This window comes from Schistocerca cancellata, chromosome 9, assembly GCF_023864275.1.
Source record: "Schistocerca cancellata isolate TAMUIC-IGC-003103 chromosome 9, iqSchCanc2.1, whole genome shotgun sequence".
Classification (NCBI taxonomy): Eukaryota; Metazoa; Arthropoda; class Insecta; order Orthoptera; family Acrididae; genus Schistocerca; species Schistocerca cancellata.
Window position 1 is genome coordinate 241,027,292 of NC_064634.1, and position 19,707 is coordinate 241,046,998.

Sequence of the window (19,707 nt, forward strand, 5' to 3'; positions counted from 1 at the left end):
GACAACTTTTTTCTGACCACTTCTTCAGTATTGATGTGTAGCATGTGTGATGAGACTTGGTGTTATCAGTACACACCTTCCACAAAACTACAAAATGCAGAAATTCATGTGAATATTCAACACTTTGATGACATAATCAACATTTGAGCCAGAATGATGTGTGAGTTGAACAACATCCTGAAAAAGGACTTTCCCAGTTTCACATGGTTGTATGAACATTCTGTGTGTTGTACTTAAGTGGGGGATGGGGGTGTTATGGGAAGACTATGTAGAACATCTGAAGCATTAAAGCTACCAATTGATTTTTCTGTTTTTCATTAATCCACTGCTGAAACATTTTAGGCTGGTAGGGTACATGTTACACATCAATACTGAAGAAGTGACCAGAGCTTTTACTTGTCATTTGTTATTTCCAGCTCTTCATGTCTGATTTTGTTACATTGCTACACTGTTTTAATGGATTTCTTTTCCTTATCTGTCAACAGGGATTGCACAGCACTTCCTCACTTACCAGAACGATTACATTTTGTCTGGTTACTGAAAAATGTGGAACAGCTACTGTGGTTTGCAAGTTTACTGTGTTCATTGCATGACAGAGTAAGAACGACATATTATTATATATTTTCAAGCAGTGTCTTCTTCTTTTTTTCCTAAAAAAATCTGGATTCTGTTGCAGTTCTGGATGAACAACCAACCTGACCGTTTGAATATAATACTACATGTCACAAAGAACTACAGCTCAGCATGTAACACAGTAAGAAACTTTACTTTTACAATCTACTATTCAGATTTTAAGAGCCCTGAATTCAGATATCATTCTAAGAGATGTTTGTCTGTACAAGTAAAGCTTTCCTTGAATAAAGAACTCCCTTTCAGAATGTTATAATGAAATATGCCACATATATTTTGACCATTTCATTAAAAATAAAGATTTAAACAGATTTAGTAAAGATCATCATATGTCATATTGTGCATATCAAACATGTTCTAGGATGTACAAGAAATAGCCTGTTGTAATGATGACATTCAATGTTTGATTTCATTAACATATGTTTATAAAACCTAATTAATTTAAGAGTAAAGAAGATCACTCATTGAGAAGCAGAGGCACTGAGTCATTGAAAGAGACACATAAAAGAAAAAGAAGATTTAGTAGCGTGTGGAATAAATCCTGTGTCGAGCTAAAGTACAAACACAAGAGTGCACTCACGTGTGTGTGTGTGTGTGTGTGTGTGTGTGTGTGTGTGTGTGTGTGTGTGTGTGGGCGCGCACGTACATGTGTGCAAACTACATTTTGAACCATAGAAAGAGATGCACAGTTTGTATATGAATTATTTCTACTCTTTGTATTGGCCTACAAACATAAAATACCTACTTCCAAACAAAATATTTACATATTACCTAAATGGAATTTCCATGATGCAAACAATGTACAGAAAAGTGAAAGCATGTGAGCCCAATTGCCTGTAAATGACTTGGGTTTAGCATCTGTAGATAAATGGTTGCCTGTCCTCATTATTTGTATGTGAGGAACTTACTTACAATCACAAAGAGATAGAATGACTGGCTATACTTTCCTTTCTGAGATGAAGTTCCAGTGCAACTGATAAATACATTTCAAATTGAAAACACAAATCCTAGCTTTTGAAACCATTAGTTCCTTCCTCAGCAGGCATTCTGGAGGGATGGGTTGGGGAGGTTGGAAAGGATCAGCAAGACACTCAGACCCCAAGATGAGAAAGACCCACCTGTTGTCACTATCTAAATATACAATATGTTACAAGTGCAATTAGGCTTGGAGTTTGTTTACTTAAATTTTGGATAAATAGGAATTCCTGTGGCACCTCAGCTTCACTAAAGTTAAATAGTAAATACACCAGAATGCATATCGATGTTGTGTAGCATTATCTTACAGTCAACTTTTCAGTGAGTGACAAACTGTAAAAGACCGCAAACAACTCATCACTCTTCCTTATACACAAGAGCTTTGGACCAAACTCCAACATAGTCACTAAATATTAATTAAATAGCCCAACATTCAATTTTACAATAAATTGTGCATACAGTCAACATGATAAGAGCACTACCATTTGACATCTTATTTGCAGCTATAGCTGTATGCATCTACAAGATATTAATTTTGTATAAGCATTGATTTATGCAAACTGTTCTGATTTTCTTAATTTTTCCAATACAATTATCTGCTAAGTGGCAGTAATTTTGTTTCATTATTGTGATCTTTTCATGTGTTTTGAGTTTCTGAAAGGTTAATTAGAACATGTCAAACTTTATGTACTGTTGACAAAGGTACTTTTCATAGCTGTGTATGAGGTCTGCCCCTATAGGTAGCTTAGTGCATATACTAGAAATTGTGGAGATCACATCCCTCTTTCAAATAGTAGACTGTGAAATCTATGCTTCTCTCTTCCTACAATATGTCTGGACTTGCTCTAGGTCCTGAATGTTCTGCATGTTGAGATGAACAGAACTCAATAAATGAACAGTGGATCCTCCTCCCATGCATGATGTTCAGTTTTCCCATCATTCAAATATTACTCTGTGACTTGGTATACAGCTAACTGCAGCCTATTCCCCCTACCCATTTTTGGTAGCAAGAGCATGGAGCCCTTTATGTTCTGGAGTTGCTCCTCTGCTGGGTAAGTTTGCTGATAGTTATAAAAGAGCAGATGAAACTTTTTGCCTTTGGTCTCACTTCATCTGTTCCAGTGTTAACAGAATCAATTATTATTCAACATGGAACACTGTAGACATACTTGATAGGCAGCTTCTGAAGATATGTTAAGGGAGAACTATTGAGAAGTCAAGGGATGTTTCCTGTAAGTATTAATATTTAACACACACATTTCGAAAAATGGCTCTTTGCACAGATCTGAAATGGCTTCTTTGCTCACAATCAATTATTGAAAAGGTGCCCCATTGGTGGACAAGAAACAGTATGATAAAGCCGGCAGCTGGGGTGTATAAAATATTTTGCATGCTTTCGCTCCATGAGTAGTGGCTACCTGATGTAAAGTATGGCCAAATTAAGATCCTGATGATGGACTGTGTCGAATATCCTAAGGTGTGATAGTAAAGTGGATCTATATACCATGAAATCAAAATCAAACTGTGACCAAACAAAAGCTGTAAACAACTGAAATAGGCCTGGATGTGATGTATACCTTGGGCATGTTTGGGTCTCTCCTGGTTTAAGAAGGGTGATTAAGATAGTTTCCTTCCATGCGTCCTGTTTCCCACAGTAGATTAAAATATTTCAGTTGGTTTCATTTAGCATTTCCAGTGGAGTACCAAAACATGCTCTAATGGATTTTACCATTTCCTGACGCATCACATGCCTCAGATAATTCCAGATCCAGCTCACACACAGAGAAGAGATACTTGTAAAGTTCATCATTGGTGGAACTGAAATCCTAACCACTTCCATTAACCATCCCTCAGTAGCCAGATATTGGATGGCAATGGCAGTGATTCAACCTAAATGCTCTGCCAAGATCTGGATCATGTCTTTCTTGCTGGTCAGTTTAATCTTGACTACTGTTATCAATCTTGGACCTATGACAGGCGGAACTGATGGAGGATATAGAGAAGATATAATAGCAACCACTACTTGTAAGTTGATGTTGAGAGAGAGAAAATTAGTTATGGTATCTATCATCGATAAAGATAGCAAACCCACATTTAGCCCTTACCCCATTCAAACACTTTAAAATGGAGCTTTGCAAGCAAAGGCACTGGGTCTTAAATCCTCCACATGAATATTGAACCTGTTAATGACCAATGCTGTAAAATATCCATTTAAGCAGTGAGACTTTTCTTTGTGAAATTTTATTTGCAGTTGCAGAATCTTACTGATGTTAGCTGCATTAGGTATGATGATACCATCTATTGAAAAAGGGAAAATACAGGATGGAATAATGATGGTATTACAAAAAGGATAGATTACTACTCACCATAGCCAGCCGCAGTGGCCAAGCGGTTCTAGGCACTTCAGCCTGGAACTGTGCGACCGCTACAGTCGCAGGTTCGAATCCTGCCTCGGGTATGGATGTGTGTGATGTCCTTAGGTTAGTTAGGTTTAAGTAGTTCTAAGTTATAGGGGACTGATGACCTCAGATGTTAAGTCCCATAGTGCTCAAAGCCATTTGATCCATTTTACTCATCATATAGAGGACACGAGGAGTCATAGACAGGCACATCAAAAAGAGTGGTTTATATTTACACTTTCAGCCAATAGACCTTCTTCTGAAATAGAGGATACACACAGTCACATAAGTACAACTCACACACACATGACTGCTGGTGCTAGCCACTGAAGCTGAACTGCCACAGCCTTAGTGGCCAGAGACAGTGATATTACATATTGCTGACACTGAAACTTTGTGCCGGACTGGGATGCAAACCAAGATCTCCCATTTGTGATGAGTGATTGCCTTAACCACTTTGGCTGTCTGAGCACACTTACAGCACAGACCCAAACTTCCATAAGTACTTTACTTTGTCTTTTGGCCTTGGTCAGCTTGGAGATCCTGTGGTAGTTGGCTAATTGGTTGTTGTTTCCATAATAGATACTTGAAACTACATAGATTCTAATGACAGAGCACATCTGATGTGTGTCAAGAAATGTCTGAATGGCTGATAGTTTCAGTCCTCGCAAGTGGCTGTTAGCTTCCACTGATGATGTTAGTGAAAGGAGTTTGTGCCTCCACTAACTTTCTAGTCACAGAAACAAATGATGTTACAAATACTGGTGGTTTGATAGCTTGGTCAGCTTTTTTCATTTCAGCTTATGGATTTCATGTTGTGACCATAACTTTCTGTGTTTTACCAGAATTGAAAATACCGCTACAGTTGTAACATTCTTTTATTTAACACATGACCAGTTTCAGGCTCTTATACGCTCACCTTCAGGTTTCGTAAATTGGTGCTGTGACCACGAGTGCCATGGTGGATGTGTACAAAACACGATGTGCTACCAATAAGCGCAGAGCATGGAGTCAATTTTTTCAACATAAGAAAACCATTTGGTGTTCTGTTACTGTCCAGTAATTTCTTCACTGCAGTTAGTTTTGGAGGATTATCCTCATAAGATAGTTTGGTTTTTTGGCTGTTATTGTTGTTAGATGGTACACCCATACCATTATGAGTGTTGTAAGTTTGCGTGGTAGGATCCATTGAGATCCCCTGTGCAGCCTGGGAAATTTGGGATGACTCAGGTAGAACACAATTTACTCAGCAAGTATTTTACAACTGAGGTGTGGTAAATGCCCCAGAGGATGACTGCTGCTACATATGCCACTTCAGCAGCCATCCACCACGTGTTGTGTTGTGTTGTGTTGTGCAATTCTGCATGGTGAATAATGTGATCTCTTATTACTTTCAGTGTCAAATTCAACTGAAATTCGAAGCTTTCAATGACTACCTCTATCATTATTGTCAGGGTCTGAGTCTGAATGCCACAAAACATGTGAGGCATCCACTTTTATGGCCAGAGAATGGCGTCCGATTGGTAGATTATGCCGTGATGACATTATGGAGAGGGCACATGCTGAGGTGGCATCTTAAAAGAAGTACAACAATTTTGAAAAACCTTTCTTGACTGATCACTGTTAATGAATAAACATAAGTTTACTTTTGAATAGATGAGAATTCTCCCTCATGATTGGAACTATTGGGACTCTGTGATTAGGGAATCAGTGGAAATTCCACTACATATAACAACTACAACAGAGACATCGGCTATGAACTTAACAATGCATGAGAGCATGTGCTCGACAAAGAAAGATCATAGAGGAAGACTTCACATAGTTTACTGCCTGATATGAGTGTTCGTGCTGTCAGTGATTCTGGACAGCGAACACAAACATAATGTATAGGTGCAGAGAGTAGCGTCTCAGCATGCTCTGATTCCGTGATGTCATCATGACATATTCTAGCCAATCAGGTACCAACCTCTGGGCATAAACTAGTAGATTTGCCAGTTTCATGACAGTCAGTCTTAGCCCCTGATGACACTGAGGGAGTTAGTCATCAAAAGATCAAGATTTTTCTGAATTTGACATGTCAGAATGAATGAGAAACCTTTGGTCAAGGGCAAAAGACTTTATAGCCAACCCAAGAGATTGTTCAATGAATGTGGCAAACATTATACCCTCACAAGCACAACCCAGGAGATTGCTTATTGAATTTGGTAAACATTATCCCCTCATAAGAATTCAAATCATGGGTCACCAGTTTTAAAACAAAGTCAGGGGAGGGGGGGAGAGAAAGAGATTTAATAACGTTAGAGTAATGTTCATTGCACAGGTCCTAAGTGAAGTGATCCTTAAGAAAGTGGAGCAAGTCTAGAACTTGAGCATATTTTCATTTCTGAATTGGTAAAATAATTGCAATAAAATGTAAACGTATACATAATAAAATACTAGCAATAATCTGTATACCATTGTAACTAAGCATCAGCAAAGGAAAGCATCCAAATGCCTTTACAATACATCAGGAAGTCAAATATTATGTAGAAGCAGATCATTTTCAACTAAAGATTACATATAATGATGGATAGCAGTCTATTATTCTGTAAAGATCAATGAAAACTGAAGAGACAAGGACAGTTTTGGTTGGTTGGTTTCAGGCATGACTGTTTTTGTAATGTGGGAAATTAAGTTATAAATTTCATGTGAAGATCATTTCCAATTTTTTTATTTGTATGGTATTTGGTAAATGTTGTAGTAGAATAAAACTATTGTATCACATGTATAACATTTATTGAGAGAAAAACTGCATACACCATCAAAGCAGTAACAGAGAAACACTATAGCAGCACTTTGATTGTCTTTCTAAATAACATCAGAGATAATCCAACTATGACATAGAAATGGAGTTGAATGTAGCTTTTTCTTATATTGATATTCATTAATATTCTGATTTAGTGGCTATGTTAACAAGTCTGCTCGATTTTTATCTGTTGAAATTAACTGAACGTCAGCCATTCCATCCGTAACCTTCTCCCTGATGAAATGACATTTTATGGCAATACATTTCATTGTGGATTTGGCTATACGATTCTTGACATGTATGATTGCATCTTGAGTATCACACCACAAAAATGTTGAGCCTTCAGTTCTTTCAGCTTAAGGGTCATTGGTAATTCTCTCATCTGTACCACCTCTCTTGCGCAGGCTGCCACTGACACATATTCTACTTCCATTGTGTTTAGTGCACCTGCAGTTTGTTTCAAATGCCTCCAGTACGCTGCAGATCCTGCCAGTAGTATTACATAGCCTTTAATACTTTTGTGATCACCTTTATAAGTATCTCAATCAGCATCAGTGAAAATTTCAAGTTTTTGACTAGTGGGATAATATGTAAGTTTGTAATGTGTTGTTTCCTTCATGTATCTTGGTACCCTTGTTGCTGCATTCCAGTGGTTCATACTAAATTTTGAACAATATTGTGACAACTTTGCCACCGAGACACCTATGTCTGGTTTCCTCCTCTGTGAAAGGTAAAGGAGTCCACCAACAAACTCATGATATGAAGATTTTTAACTTTCTCATCACACTTCACATCAGTGAGATTCAGTTTCATTTTCATTGGTGGTTTTGGCTTGCTCAGAATTTTGGAGCCCAAATGTATCAATTAGTTTGTAAACATATTATTTCTGACAAAGACTAATTGCTCCATCTTTGCTGCCCTCAAATTTCACTCCTAACATGTGTGACACCCAAATGCTCAATTTCAAAGCAACTTTCTAAAAGAGTTTTTATCTTTTGCCTCAACTCTTCATTTTGTGCAAATGTAAGCATATCATTCCTTTGAACATAGCTCGTACACACATGGACCTATATTGTTTTGAATAAATCCCAGCTTTTGTAGTGAGTTATAATGATCATTCCAGCATCTGCCACTTTGTTTCAGTCCATATATTGACTTGTTTAATTCGCAGACAAACTTTTCTTGGCCCTTCTTGGTGAAACATTCTGGCTGGAGCATATAAACATTTCCCTTTAATTTGCTATTCAGATATGCTCTCTTCAGATCATACTGATCAATACACTGTCTTTTCTCAGCACTGGCTGCTATCAGTAGGCGAATCATTTCAAAATACCTGTCTGTTCTTTGCAGGAATTACATCAGATTGTAGCTCAAACACTTTCCAAGCATCATGATTCTTCCAGGAGTCAATTTCTTCATTCATTGCAACTATCCATTCCGCTGCCTCATCAGAATTAACTGCTTTGATACAATAACGGTTCATCACTGTTCCTTCCTCGCATGACATTTATTTGTGCTTTTTCAGCATAAACCTTCTCTTTGGAACAAATTTTCATTGGATGACATTTGCTTAAAACTTTTTTTTTTACATCCTTTCTTGATCTGCATCTACATTGTGGAGTTGCAGCATGTTCCACAAGTTCATGAATATCTTCGGTTTCTTCCAAAATTTCCTTCTGATCTGAGAAACCACAAAATCCCTTGTCAGTGTTTGAATCTTCCCTTTCACTTCATATCTCATCTTCAATACTTGGAAATGATAATGCTCCATCATTGTACAGTTCAGTATATTCTTTCGGTTTCTTATTTTGAGTTGAGCATTTGCCATTCAAAAATTAGTCCCTTGATTCCACAACGTTTCATTTCTGGTATCCAAATCTTTTATCCATTACCATATAGAGAATATCCTATAAGAATGCCATTTTCTGCCTTTGCGGATAACAATGTCTTTGTTCGGGCATGTGAACAAAATCTTTGCATCCTATAACCTGTAAATGTCTCACACTAGGCTTCCTACCTGTTCACAATTCATGAGGCATTTTTTCATTGTTGTGGCTATTTGTAACACAATTTTTTTATCTATGCTGCAGTGTACATCAGCTCAGCCCAAGAAATCTTCAGTAAATTACTTTCTAACCACAGTGACCTTACTATATCCATTAATGTTCTGTTGGGGCATTTAGCTGTATTGTTTTGTTGAGATGTGTATGACGTTGTTATTTTATGCCATATTCCTTCAGATTCATAGAATTGACCATTTGCATGAACAGAATTCTAGGCCATTGCCTGTGCAAATTCTCTTCAAGTATTTTATGGTTTTGTTTTCCATTTGGATCTTTCATTTCCTAAATTCCTCAAATACTTCATCTTTATTTTTTAAGAAACACACAAATATGTATCTGTTTGCATCATCCACAATACTCATTAAATATCTGTTGACTCCAAAACTTGGAATATCAATAGGCCCAATGTGATATAAAGAGATCGTTCATTCCTTCAAATCTTGTGGTACAGTTTTCAGAAACAGTCTTCATGTTGATTTACCTGCCAAACAGCCATCACACAGGTTTATTTCACCTTTTTCACAGTCTAATCCCAGAACTGCTTCCTTTTTTATGATGTTGTTTATTAATATAAATGATCTTCCTGCTGAGTTTTAATGAGCACTCTTCCAGGTTCATCATAGATCTTGCAACATTCTTTATTGAAAACAATCTTTCTATGCTTTTTAGTGAGCTGCCCCACAGATAAGATTGCATGGTCAATCTCAGGCACAAGTAGTGTATTATTAGCTATGAATTCCTTGGGCAAACCTTTTTTGTTAATTTTCTTCACCTTAACTGTACCTTTCCCATGGCTTCTTTTTTTCTGCCATCAGCTAAGGTTATAATCCCAGCTCAAATACTTTTATTGACAGCTGAAAAATAATTTTCATTTGGAGCCATGTGATGAGTTACTCTGGAATCCACTATCCAATTATCACCAATCAATGTAACTGTGCCACAAGCGGCACTGATGCTAATGTGCCTAGTTTCTTTTGTTCTTTTTTAAATTTCTCTCTTTCAGGACAATTTGTAGATATGTGACAAACTTTGTGACAGTTGTAACAAACAAAACTACCTTCTATGTTGGTTCTTTCTTTGTTTGTTCCTGTCCTTAGTCCCATTCCCTAAGAGGTGTATTTCAGTACTTTTGATTACCAGAACTAGTTTTCAAGAACATTGTGGAGTGTTTATCTTCCTTATATTCATGACATCTAACATCTTCACAAGTAGGCACCTGTAGATAGTAGCATCAGTATCTGGCAAGTTGCACAAAGCTGTAACTACTGCATTCTATTCATCTGGAAGTCAACACAGAGTGTTGTTGTTGTTGTTGTTGTTGTAGTCTTCAGTCCTGAGACTGGTTTGATGCAGCTCTCCATGCTACTCTATCCTGTGCAAGCTTCTTCATCTCCCAGTACCTACTGCAGCCTACATCCTTCTGAATCTGCTTAGTGTATTCATCTCTTGGTCTCCTTCTACGATTTTTACCCTCCACGCTGCCCTCCAGTACTAAATTGGTGATCCCTAGATGCCTCAGAACATGTCCTACCAACTGATCCCTTCTTCTAGTCAAGTTGTGCCACAAACTCGTCTTCTCCCTAATTCTATTCAATACCACCTTATTAGTTATGTGATCTACCCATCTAATCTTCAGCATTCTTCTGTAGCACCACATTTCAAAAGCTTCTATTCTCTTCTTGTCTAAACTATTTATCGTCCATGTTTCACTTCCGTACATGGCTACACTCCATACTAATACTTTCAGAAATGACTTCCTGACACTTAAATCAATACTTGATGTTAACAAATTTCTCTTCTCCAGAAACACTTTGCTTGCCATTGCCAGTCTACATTTTATATCATCTCTACTTCGACCATCATCAGCTATTTTGCTCCCCAAATAGCAAAACTCCTTTACTACTTAAAGTGTCCCATTTCCTAATCCAATTCCCTCAGCATCACCTGACTTAATTCGACTACATTCCATTATCCTCGTTTTTGCTTTTGTTGATGTTCATCTTATACCCTCCTTTCAAGACACTGTCCATTCTGTTCAACTGCTCTTGCAAGTCCTTTGCTGCCTCTGACAGAATTACAATGTCATCGGCAAACCTCAAAGTTTATCTTTCTTCTCCATGGATTTTAATGCCTACTCCGAACTTTTCTTTTGTTTCCTTTACTGCTTGCTCAATATACAGATTGAATAGCATCGGGGAGAGGCTACAGCCCTGTCTCACTCTCTTCCCAACCACTGCTTCCCTTTCATGTCCCTCAACTCTTATAACTGCCATCTGGTTTCTGTACAAATTGTAAATAGCCTTTCGCTCCCTGTATTTTACCCCTGCCACTTTCAGAATTTGAAAGAGAGTAGTCCAGTCAACATTGTCAAAAGCTTTCTCTAAGTCTACAAATGCTAGAAACGTAGGTTTGCCTTTCATTAATCTAATCCTTTCATCAATTAAATTCAATGTTTCTCGTGTTACCCAAGGATTTCTACTAGCCCTCATCTTTCTACCTACTTGATCCTCTTCTGCCTTCACTATTTCATTCCTCAAAGCTACCCATTCTTCTTCTACTGTATTTCTTTCCCACATTCCTGTCAATCGTTTCCTTATGCTCTCCCTGAAACTCTGTACAACCTCTGGTTGTGCCAAATCTGCACCTTTTTATTTATTTATTTATTTTGATCCAACATCAACTGATTACAAAAAAAGGTTTTTTTTTGTTCCAGTCTTCATTTTTGTCTCCAATGTTCTCCCCTTAGATCTGCTACAGTTTTGTTTATCAGTCCTAAATAATTTTCCATACATTCACAATTCTTCATTTTTAGTGAATATAACTTCTGCCTCAGTTGCACAGTGTGAAATTTGCTACCCCTTGGGGTGAATATTTCTTGAAGTTCTTCCCATGCTATTTTTGGATTTGACAAATTTCTTATATGCATTTGTTGCTTGTTGCTTGTTGCATATGGGAAGTATAACTTTTGCTAGCTCCTTCCCTTGAAGTGTTGAACATGCCTTTTAATCAACAGCTGACGTACCTTAACCAGGTTCCATCTCACCAGTTTGAATTATAGTCCACAAATCACAATCTGTTTGAATCATTTTTATCTGATACAATCAGAAAGCATAATTCACTCCATTTTATTTCTCAGAAGTGTGTCTGTTCTCCATCACATCTACACATTTTACTGTTATTTTCTTTTCCCTGAAATCACAAACACAGTCAGAGTCAATTAACATTTTCGAAGTGCAATGCATGAAAATGGTCAGCCTGTATTGGCAGATATTTTGTGTTCACCACATGTGTGAGTCTTATAGATTGGCTAATTGACACTAACACAGTTTTCTATTTTCTCAATTAGCACAACTGGGCCCATAATCATTATTGTAATGAACTAAAACTGTTGTATCACACACATTATATTTATTGAGAGAAGAACTGCTTACAATACAGTAACAGAGTAACACTACAACAACACTTTGATTGTCTTTTTAAATAACATCAAAAATAATCCAGACACATTAGAGAAATAGAATGAGTGGCATAAATAAAGAAGCACTTCTCCAACTCTTTATCCCTTAACAGTTAAAAATAAATTAGTTTCCAGGAGTCAGTTTCCTAAATGGATTACATGTTTCAGTTATCATTTCTGCACAGTGTAAGTACTGGGGGCATTCAATAGTAATACAACATATTTTTTTCTGAATGTTTGGTTTTATTCAGGATTCCAATACACCATATTACCCCCCCCCCCCTCCCCTCTTTTGGCTACAAAATCCTGTTTTTCAATATAATCTTCATTCAATGAGATGGCCTTACACCACCTTACTTGGAGGGCCTGTATGCCAGCATGGTACCACCCTACTGGTTGACATTAGAACCAACATCTTGCTGCATCAAAAGCCTCCCTGACATCCACATACTGCTGTCCATGAAGTGCATCCTTCATTGGGCCAAACAGATGGATTTCAAAAGATGCAAGATCTGAGTTGTAGGATTATTGTGGAAGAACAGACCAATGAAATTTTGCAACCTCCTCTCAGAGACCTTGCGTTGTTATGGAGAAGAAGGAGAGTTCATTTGCATTTTTGTGAAAACGAACATGTTGAAGTCGTTTCTTCAGTTACCTGAGGACAGCACAATGCATTTCAGAGTTGATAACTGCACTGTGAATAGAAATAGAATAACCCCTTCAGGGTCGCAGAAGACCATCACCATGAATTTACCAGCTGAGGGTGCAGCTTCAAACTTATTCTTTGCAGGAGAGATGGTATGGTGCCACTTCACAACATGGATTGCCATTTTGTTTCCTTTTCAAAGTCATGAACTCATGTTTCATCACCTATGGCAATGTTTGACAAAAAACTGTCATGATCAGCCTTGCACTGTGCAAGTAATTCTGCACAGATGGTCCTTCGTTGTTCTTTATGGCCTTCTGTTAGGCAGCAAGGATCCTAGCAGGCACATCCCTTTGCATATCCCAACTGATGGATAAGTGTTCACCACTCCCAACAGAGATATCCAGTTGAACTGTGAGGTGTCTGTCTGTGTTCCATCAGTCACCTCGAATGAGAATATCCGCACGTTTCAGCACTGCAGTTATCACAGCTATGTGCGGCTGGCCGGCATACATGAGATCAGACAGGTTAGTGTCACTTCATTGCGAGAATGACGGATGCATCACCCAAAACAACTCACTGTATTCTGTTCATTGCCAGTTCTCTGTAGACATTCTGTGAGCACTTATGAAAATCTATGATGTTCTGGTTTCCCAACAAAAAGCTCAATGACAGAAAGGCTACATACAGTTGGAACTTCATGAAACCATAGGAGCTGAAGTGTGAATATTCCATGACATCCCACAACAAATTCCACTTTTTTTTTTCAACTGAAATTGGCCAACAAATTGTTTGAAATGCATCCTGTTGTAGTAATAAACCACCAGAGCTGCTTTTTTTATATTTTATTTACCACTACTGGTTTCTAGTGATGATTCACTCTCAAGCAATATGTAAATATAGTCAAGCCTTTATTAATATGTACAATTTTTACTTACATTATAAGATCTTAAATGTCAATTTCCCATTACTGTTTACTTTTATTTTGTCATATTTTTGCATGCACTGTTACAGTATTGATTTATGTGCCAAATTATGATTTGTTAATATTTTTGATGAAAGTTTGTTTATGTTATGTGTAAAATTTAGAACTGCCTTTTTTCTGAATTTTACAAACAATATAAACTGATTTTCATTAAAGATATAAATTGAGTAACAAATAACATCTCTGTCACAGAGATCAATATAGCAACCACAGTCTAACATGTACAGTTGCGACACTCACTGCTATGAAAAATGTTATTATGTGACAGTTGGTGCAACACTAGCACCCCAAGCAGTGAGAAAGTAGCTGTAAAATTAAAGTTTGTTTTTAATTATTTTTCTAGTTACTTATCAAAATGGGTATTACATTTTTGTGTTCCAAATATTAATAAATTATCAAGAGACATGAATGATTATGAAATATGTATAAAAACAGTTGAATCTCCCTGATTCAGTGACATAAGTTACAACTTAATGATTAAGAAATACCTTCCAATGTGTGTATATTGAAGTTTATTCTGCTGAAAGCAAGAGAATATAATCACATTTTTCATCCATGAAAAGAATACATTTCTCTTGTTTGTTCTTATCACGATATGCACTTTCCTCCTCATGTGGTGACTCTGTTGGGAGCCAGATGTTTTGCAACCTCTTACACTTTACTTGAATCTCTAATAAATAAATGTTTTTGTAAATTTAATTACTTTTGCTTCAGAAGCAAATGTGGTGAAGATTAGTGCCATTTGTGGCTCAGATGCAGTAACAATTCTGGAATTGGTTTCTTCTGTGTTGAGAAACAGTTTTATTGTTTCTGTTCTTTTATTATCATGTCTATGTGGTTTTTCCTTCAGTTACAGTTGTGGTAGCTTATCTGATATGTTAAATAATGTAGGTATTGCATTCCATACACGTTTCCTATGTTCCACATTCACTGATTTGACTGGAAAAGTTGTGAAGAAAATATAACATTTTTTAGTAGTTATGTGATACTTTTCTGCAAAATATCAGGTCCTCTGCTTTTTACTAGCAATTTTTTTGTTCGTAAAGAATGTGACGTTCCCCAGCAAATATCTGTAGGTTAAAAGAAGATCGTAAATAAACTGTTTTGTAGAGTAGCGATTCACACTTCCTAGGGTCATTAGGAAATGTAAAAAAAAAGACAAATGTGGTGCCTTCTTATTGTTATTGCTACAATTTATTGCACTATGGGTGCTCCCATTTGTAAAAGCTATTCTGCAGATCAATATAAACAATTAAGATCTGCTTTCACTTTCACAAGATCTCACCAAACTCAACAGTATAACTTTTTGGCTGCTTGGTGCACCGATGTCACAGTGGACAACAAGAAAATGGAGTGTCGTGACTGTTATGTTAGACTGTGATTGTAACAGTCATGCTCAAATATGACAAAACAAGAGTAGCACATAATTGAAGAATAACATTTATGATCTTATAATATTATTAAAAATTATACCTAAAACCAAAAACTATATAAATATGAGAGTGAGGCATCATTTGAAATCAGTAATGGTGAATTAAATATAAAAGAACAGCTCTGGCAGATTATTATTACAACAGTATGCGTTCCATATAATTCTGTTTCATCTAGTATCTGTTCCCTTCTCTTTGCATTGCAACATAACAGATTGAATGAGTACAAAGCTAATTTCCTTATTACTTAAGATACTAATTTCAGCATAAATATCATGGCTGAATATTTTTTTCATTTTTTACAGGTTGAAATTAGCCAGAAATACAAGGTTTTGTTACACCGACTTCAGAATGGTCGTCCAAAGTGGGGTAGTCTTTTTAAACAATGGAAAAATATGTACAGAAGGTAAGTAAGCAAAGAATTATAGTTTACTTCATTCAATGTTTGCTTTTATTGTGAATTTTGTTTGTTTATTCCAACGAATTGATGTGAGAAGAATATTTTTTTTTTAATTTTATATTCAAATTGTCCTTTTAAATTTCCCACAGGAAACAAATTAAGGCAGTAACACAGTATCTGTTTACCTACTCTCAAACAGAACCAACTGATGTGGAGCTGACAGCCGTTAAAATAAAAATTAAAAAAAAGTTTTATCTCCTCCACTAAACCGTTTAAATAGTTGCTTTGTTGGGAGAAAGGGATAGCATAAACAGAAATAATGAGTAAGATGCACGAACACTAGAGGGAAGGACATATTTTTTTCATTCTGTCGGTTGTAAGAGAGACAAGGTGCAAGGAAGTAGCTCAGAAGCTAGTGAGCTAACAGTTAAAATTCATGTTTTCAGAGATGGAAGATGAGAACTTAACTCAAAGTGAACTGTAATGTCCAAGTAGAAACTAAAGATTTAGAAATACGGACAAAAAACAAATAAAAGGTTGAGATGGGAGTCTGAGAATAACATGAGTACAATTGGCTCACATCAAATGCCATCATCCCTTGTTGCTGTCACCCCATGTCTTCTTCAGACCAGAATCCAGATTTCATAAAATTTCATGCCTGCCTCATTCCTATTGAAATCTGTATGGCCTGTGTATAGCCTTTCATGGTATCTGCTTGTGGCTGCCAGTACTTGAATCCTATTAAAATGAATGTGGTGGTCTCCTGGCTGCAAAGTATGTTCCGCAACAGCTGATCTGTCAACCTCCCCTCTTCTGCAATTGCCCTTATCTTCTTCCAGTCATTTTTTCACTGTTCTTTTTGTAGTACCCATGGACACTCCCCACAACTACATGGAATCCTATAAATTCCTGCTTTTTCCAGCAGTAGGTGAGTATCCTTGGCAGGTTTTAGGTGAACTTGTACCCTCCATGTGGGTTTGTAGATTACCATGATGTTCCACTTTCTCAAGATTTTTCCTATGCGGTCAGTAATGTCCTTACTGAATGGCAGGAAAACTTCCAATTTCATTGCTGTTTGGACATTGCCATGATTTCTACATGGTAGTCTTAACACTTTTTTCACCTCTGTGAGTGAATAACCATTCTTGAGTAATGTGTTGGTGAGATGTTTCAATTCTTTGTCAAACAACTCTAGTTTGCAAATTTGCCTTGATCTATCTTCAAACGTTTTTATATTACTTCACTTTTGTTGTGAGTGGTGGTTGGAATCCCATGTAGGAAACAGAGTGTGTGTGCGTGTGTGTGTGTGTGGGGGGGGGGGGGGGGGGGGGGGAGTTCACTAAAACTGTGTGGTCCAAGCTACCATCTTCTTTCTTGAAAACTAGCACACCATGAAAATTAAATCTTCCACCTGCCTCCTCCTCCATGATAAACTGAATCTTTGGATTGATCTCATTGAGATGTTTGTGAAAATGATCTAGTTCTTCCCTGCCACATGACAACAAAATAAACGTATCAGCCACATACCAGAACCAAATATTCGTTTTCTTGTTCACTGTTTCCAATGCTGCTCCTCAAATTCTTCCATAAATCAGTTTGTTATAAGTGGGCTAAGTGACTCCCTAAGTGGGCTTAAGGACTCCCCACAGTGACACCATCCATCTTTTCACAGAACTCATTGTTCCATTCTAAATATATTGTTGTGAGGCAATATTTAGACAATTCTGTAACATTGGGAGGAAAAATCCAATTCAGCTGTTGCAACACTTTGTTGAGTGGAACCACAATGAATAGCGACACCATATCAAAACTAACTAATATGTCCTCTGGCTGTACCACTATGCCATTTAACTTACTGATAAAATGTGCTGAATTCTTGATAAATGAATCTGATCGGCCAACATACGGTCACAATAATATTTTCAAGAACTTGGCAACAGAATATGTGGGCGAAACAATAACGCTCGCTAAAGATCTTAAAGAATCATGTTGTTTGTGCACCTTCTGCAATCGATAAAGTCTTGGTGGTAGTGCAAATGAATTGAACTGGCTTTTCTGAACACTCTATTCAATAGAGAACTTCTTTATCAACCGCGTAACAGTTGTAAGAAATTTGTCAGTAAAGTCTTTACTCAATTTCCTATATGTTTGCAGATAATCTTGCTGTCATGCTAGGTCGTATTCAAGACAACCATTGCATTTCCATTGTGTAGAGCAGGATGCTAGCAGAGATTGAGGGCAGGAGGATTATGGAAATGAAGGAGGTAAAGTAAGGACAATTCTCATCTAAGTAGTTCAGAGAGGCTGGTGTTGGGGAGAAGGATCCATATGGCAGGAGTTGTGGAGTAGCCATTGAAATGAGTATGTTGTGCCAGCAGTATGTTCTGCCACTGGTCTGTCAGGTCAGTGCTTGGCCACAGCTGGGAACGGCCATTCTTTCAGGTGGCCAACTAGTTGATGGTCCTACACACATACATTCCACAGAAACTGCAACAGAGCTGGTGTATTACTGAATTGCTTTAACAGTTGGCCCTACTGCTGATGGAAAAGAATAATCCTGTGAGAGGACTGGAACAGGATGTGCTGGGTGGATGTATCAGAGAGGTCAGGCACCTGTGTCTTCCAAAATCTTTATTATCTACCGACCAATATGACATGCATGATAAGTAATCACATTACATGAATCTTAACACTCCAGTGCAGCAGCTGCAGGAACACTGATACAAGTTTCACAAAGGCAACAGTAAACCAACCATTACCATCACTAAAAGTATCATTATTAACAATACCAAAATTAAAGTTACATCCTACAAATACATATGGATAGTACATCCCTCATTTCTAAGCACAATGATAAATAGCTGAAGCTTTGGAAAAGGATGTGGTTCATTTATACCAGTCCAGGAGTATAGTGGGTGATGAGGGAGGGTCAGGGGTATGTAAGCATATGACATGGAGAACTCAGTGCTTCTGCTCTTAAAATTAAATATTTTTGTATATTCATAACCATTACTATAGTAATATGATGTATCACTGAGTAGTGTTCATTGGTCCCAAATATTCTTTTAAAAACTAGAGATTTTCACAAAAGAAACATGTATGCCTGTGTAAAAATAAAAAAATACTCTATTTGTTCAGTTTAATGTAGTCAGGGTTTGTCCCCATTTTCATTAAGATAGCTTACTGTTCTCCTCCTTTATCTAAACATTCTAATCACAATAATTTCTTTACAGGCCAAATGTTGCAGTATTTGCCAGTGGTCCAACATCATTAACAAAAGAAATTAAAAAACATTGTTATAAATGTTCAAAAAATGGCACATCATTCAGGTTCATGCGTGAATCATTTTGAGAGTGCAGTTGAAACTGCCAAAAATACCAAAGATAGTGTTTTATTGTTCAAGAATATTTTTGGAATATTGTATTATATTATTTTGTATTGTCTTTTGTTAAATATATTTGATTTTGTTATAGTTTCTTTCTTTATTCAGACATATCTGAATAACCTCAAACTGTTGGAAACACTAATAATCATGAAATCAGCAGAAAAAATATTCACTGTAAAAAATAGTTGGCTTAGTCACTAAAATACTGAAGCAAGGCTGAATCATGTTTCAGATGTATGAGATTTATTATTGTGATAATTATTTTAAACTGGGAGCTATAACAAAATCACAGGTTGATTTAGTCAGACAAACCTTCAGTTGTCTGTTTAAGCTATTAAATCCTCTTGGTAGTTTGTTGAGAAAATACAAAAATACTAGATACTGTGCTCATAAATTCATGTATGTCAAATTTCAGCAAAGCTACAATTCTTGATTTTTAAATGATTTGTTTTACATTTTGCTTCAGTGAATCAGGGTGAGTATACTAAAGTTCAGAACATCAATCACTCAGTCATAATATGCAAATAAATTTTTAATCATTTCCAAACTTAA

At 36.8% G+C, this 19,707-nt stretch overlaps 1 protein-coding gene across 1 annotated transcript in view; it reads left to right on the forward strand.

Moving 5' to 3' along the window:
* The window catches only part of LOC126100606 (NADPH oxidase 4-like), a 191,969-nt gene extending 172,727 nt beyond the window's left edge, over positions 1-19,242 (forward strand). The window contains exons 13-16 of the mRNA XM_049911235.1: positions 486-597; positions 677-754; positions 15,676-15,776; positions 19,004-19,242. Of these exons, the coding sequence (XP_049767192.1) occupies positions 486-597; positions 677-754; positions 15,676-15,776; positions 19,004-19,121 (409 nt within the window). The 3' untranslated portion in view covers positions 19,122-19,242. The remainder of the gene's footprint in view (positions 1-485; positions 598-676; positions 755-15,675; positions 15,777-19,003) is intronic.
* The last annotated feature ends 465 nt before the right edge of the window (positions 19,243-19,707 follow it).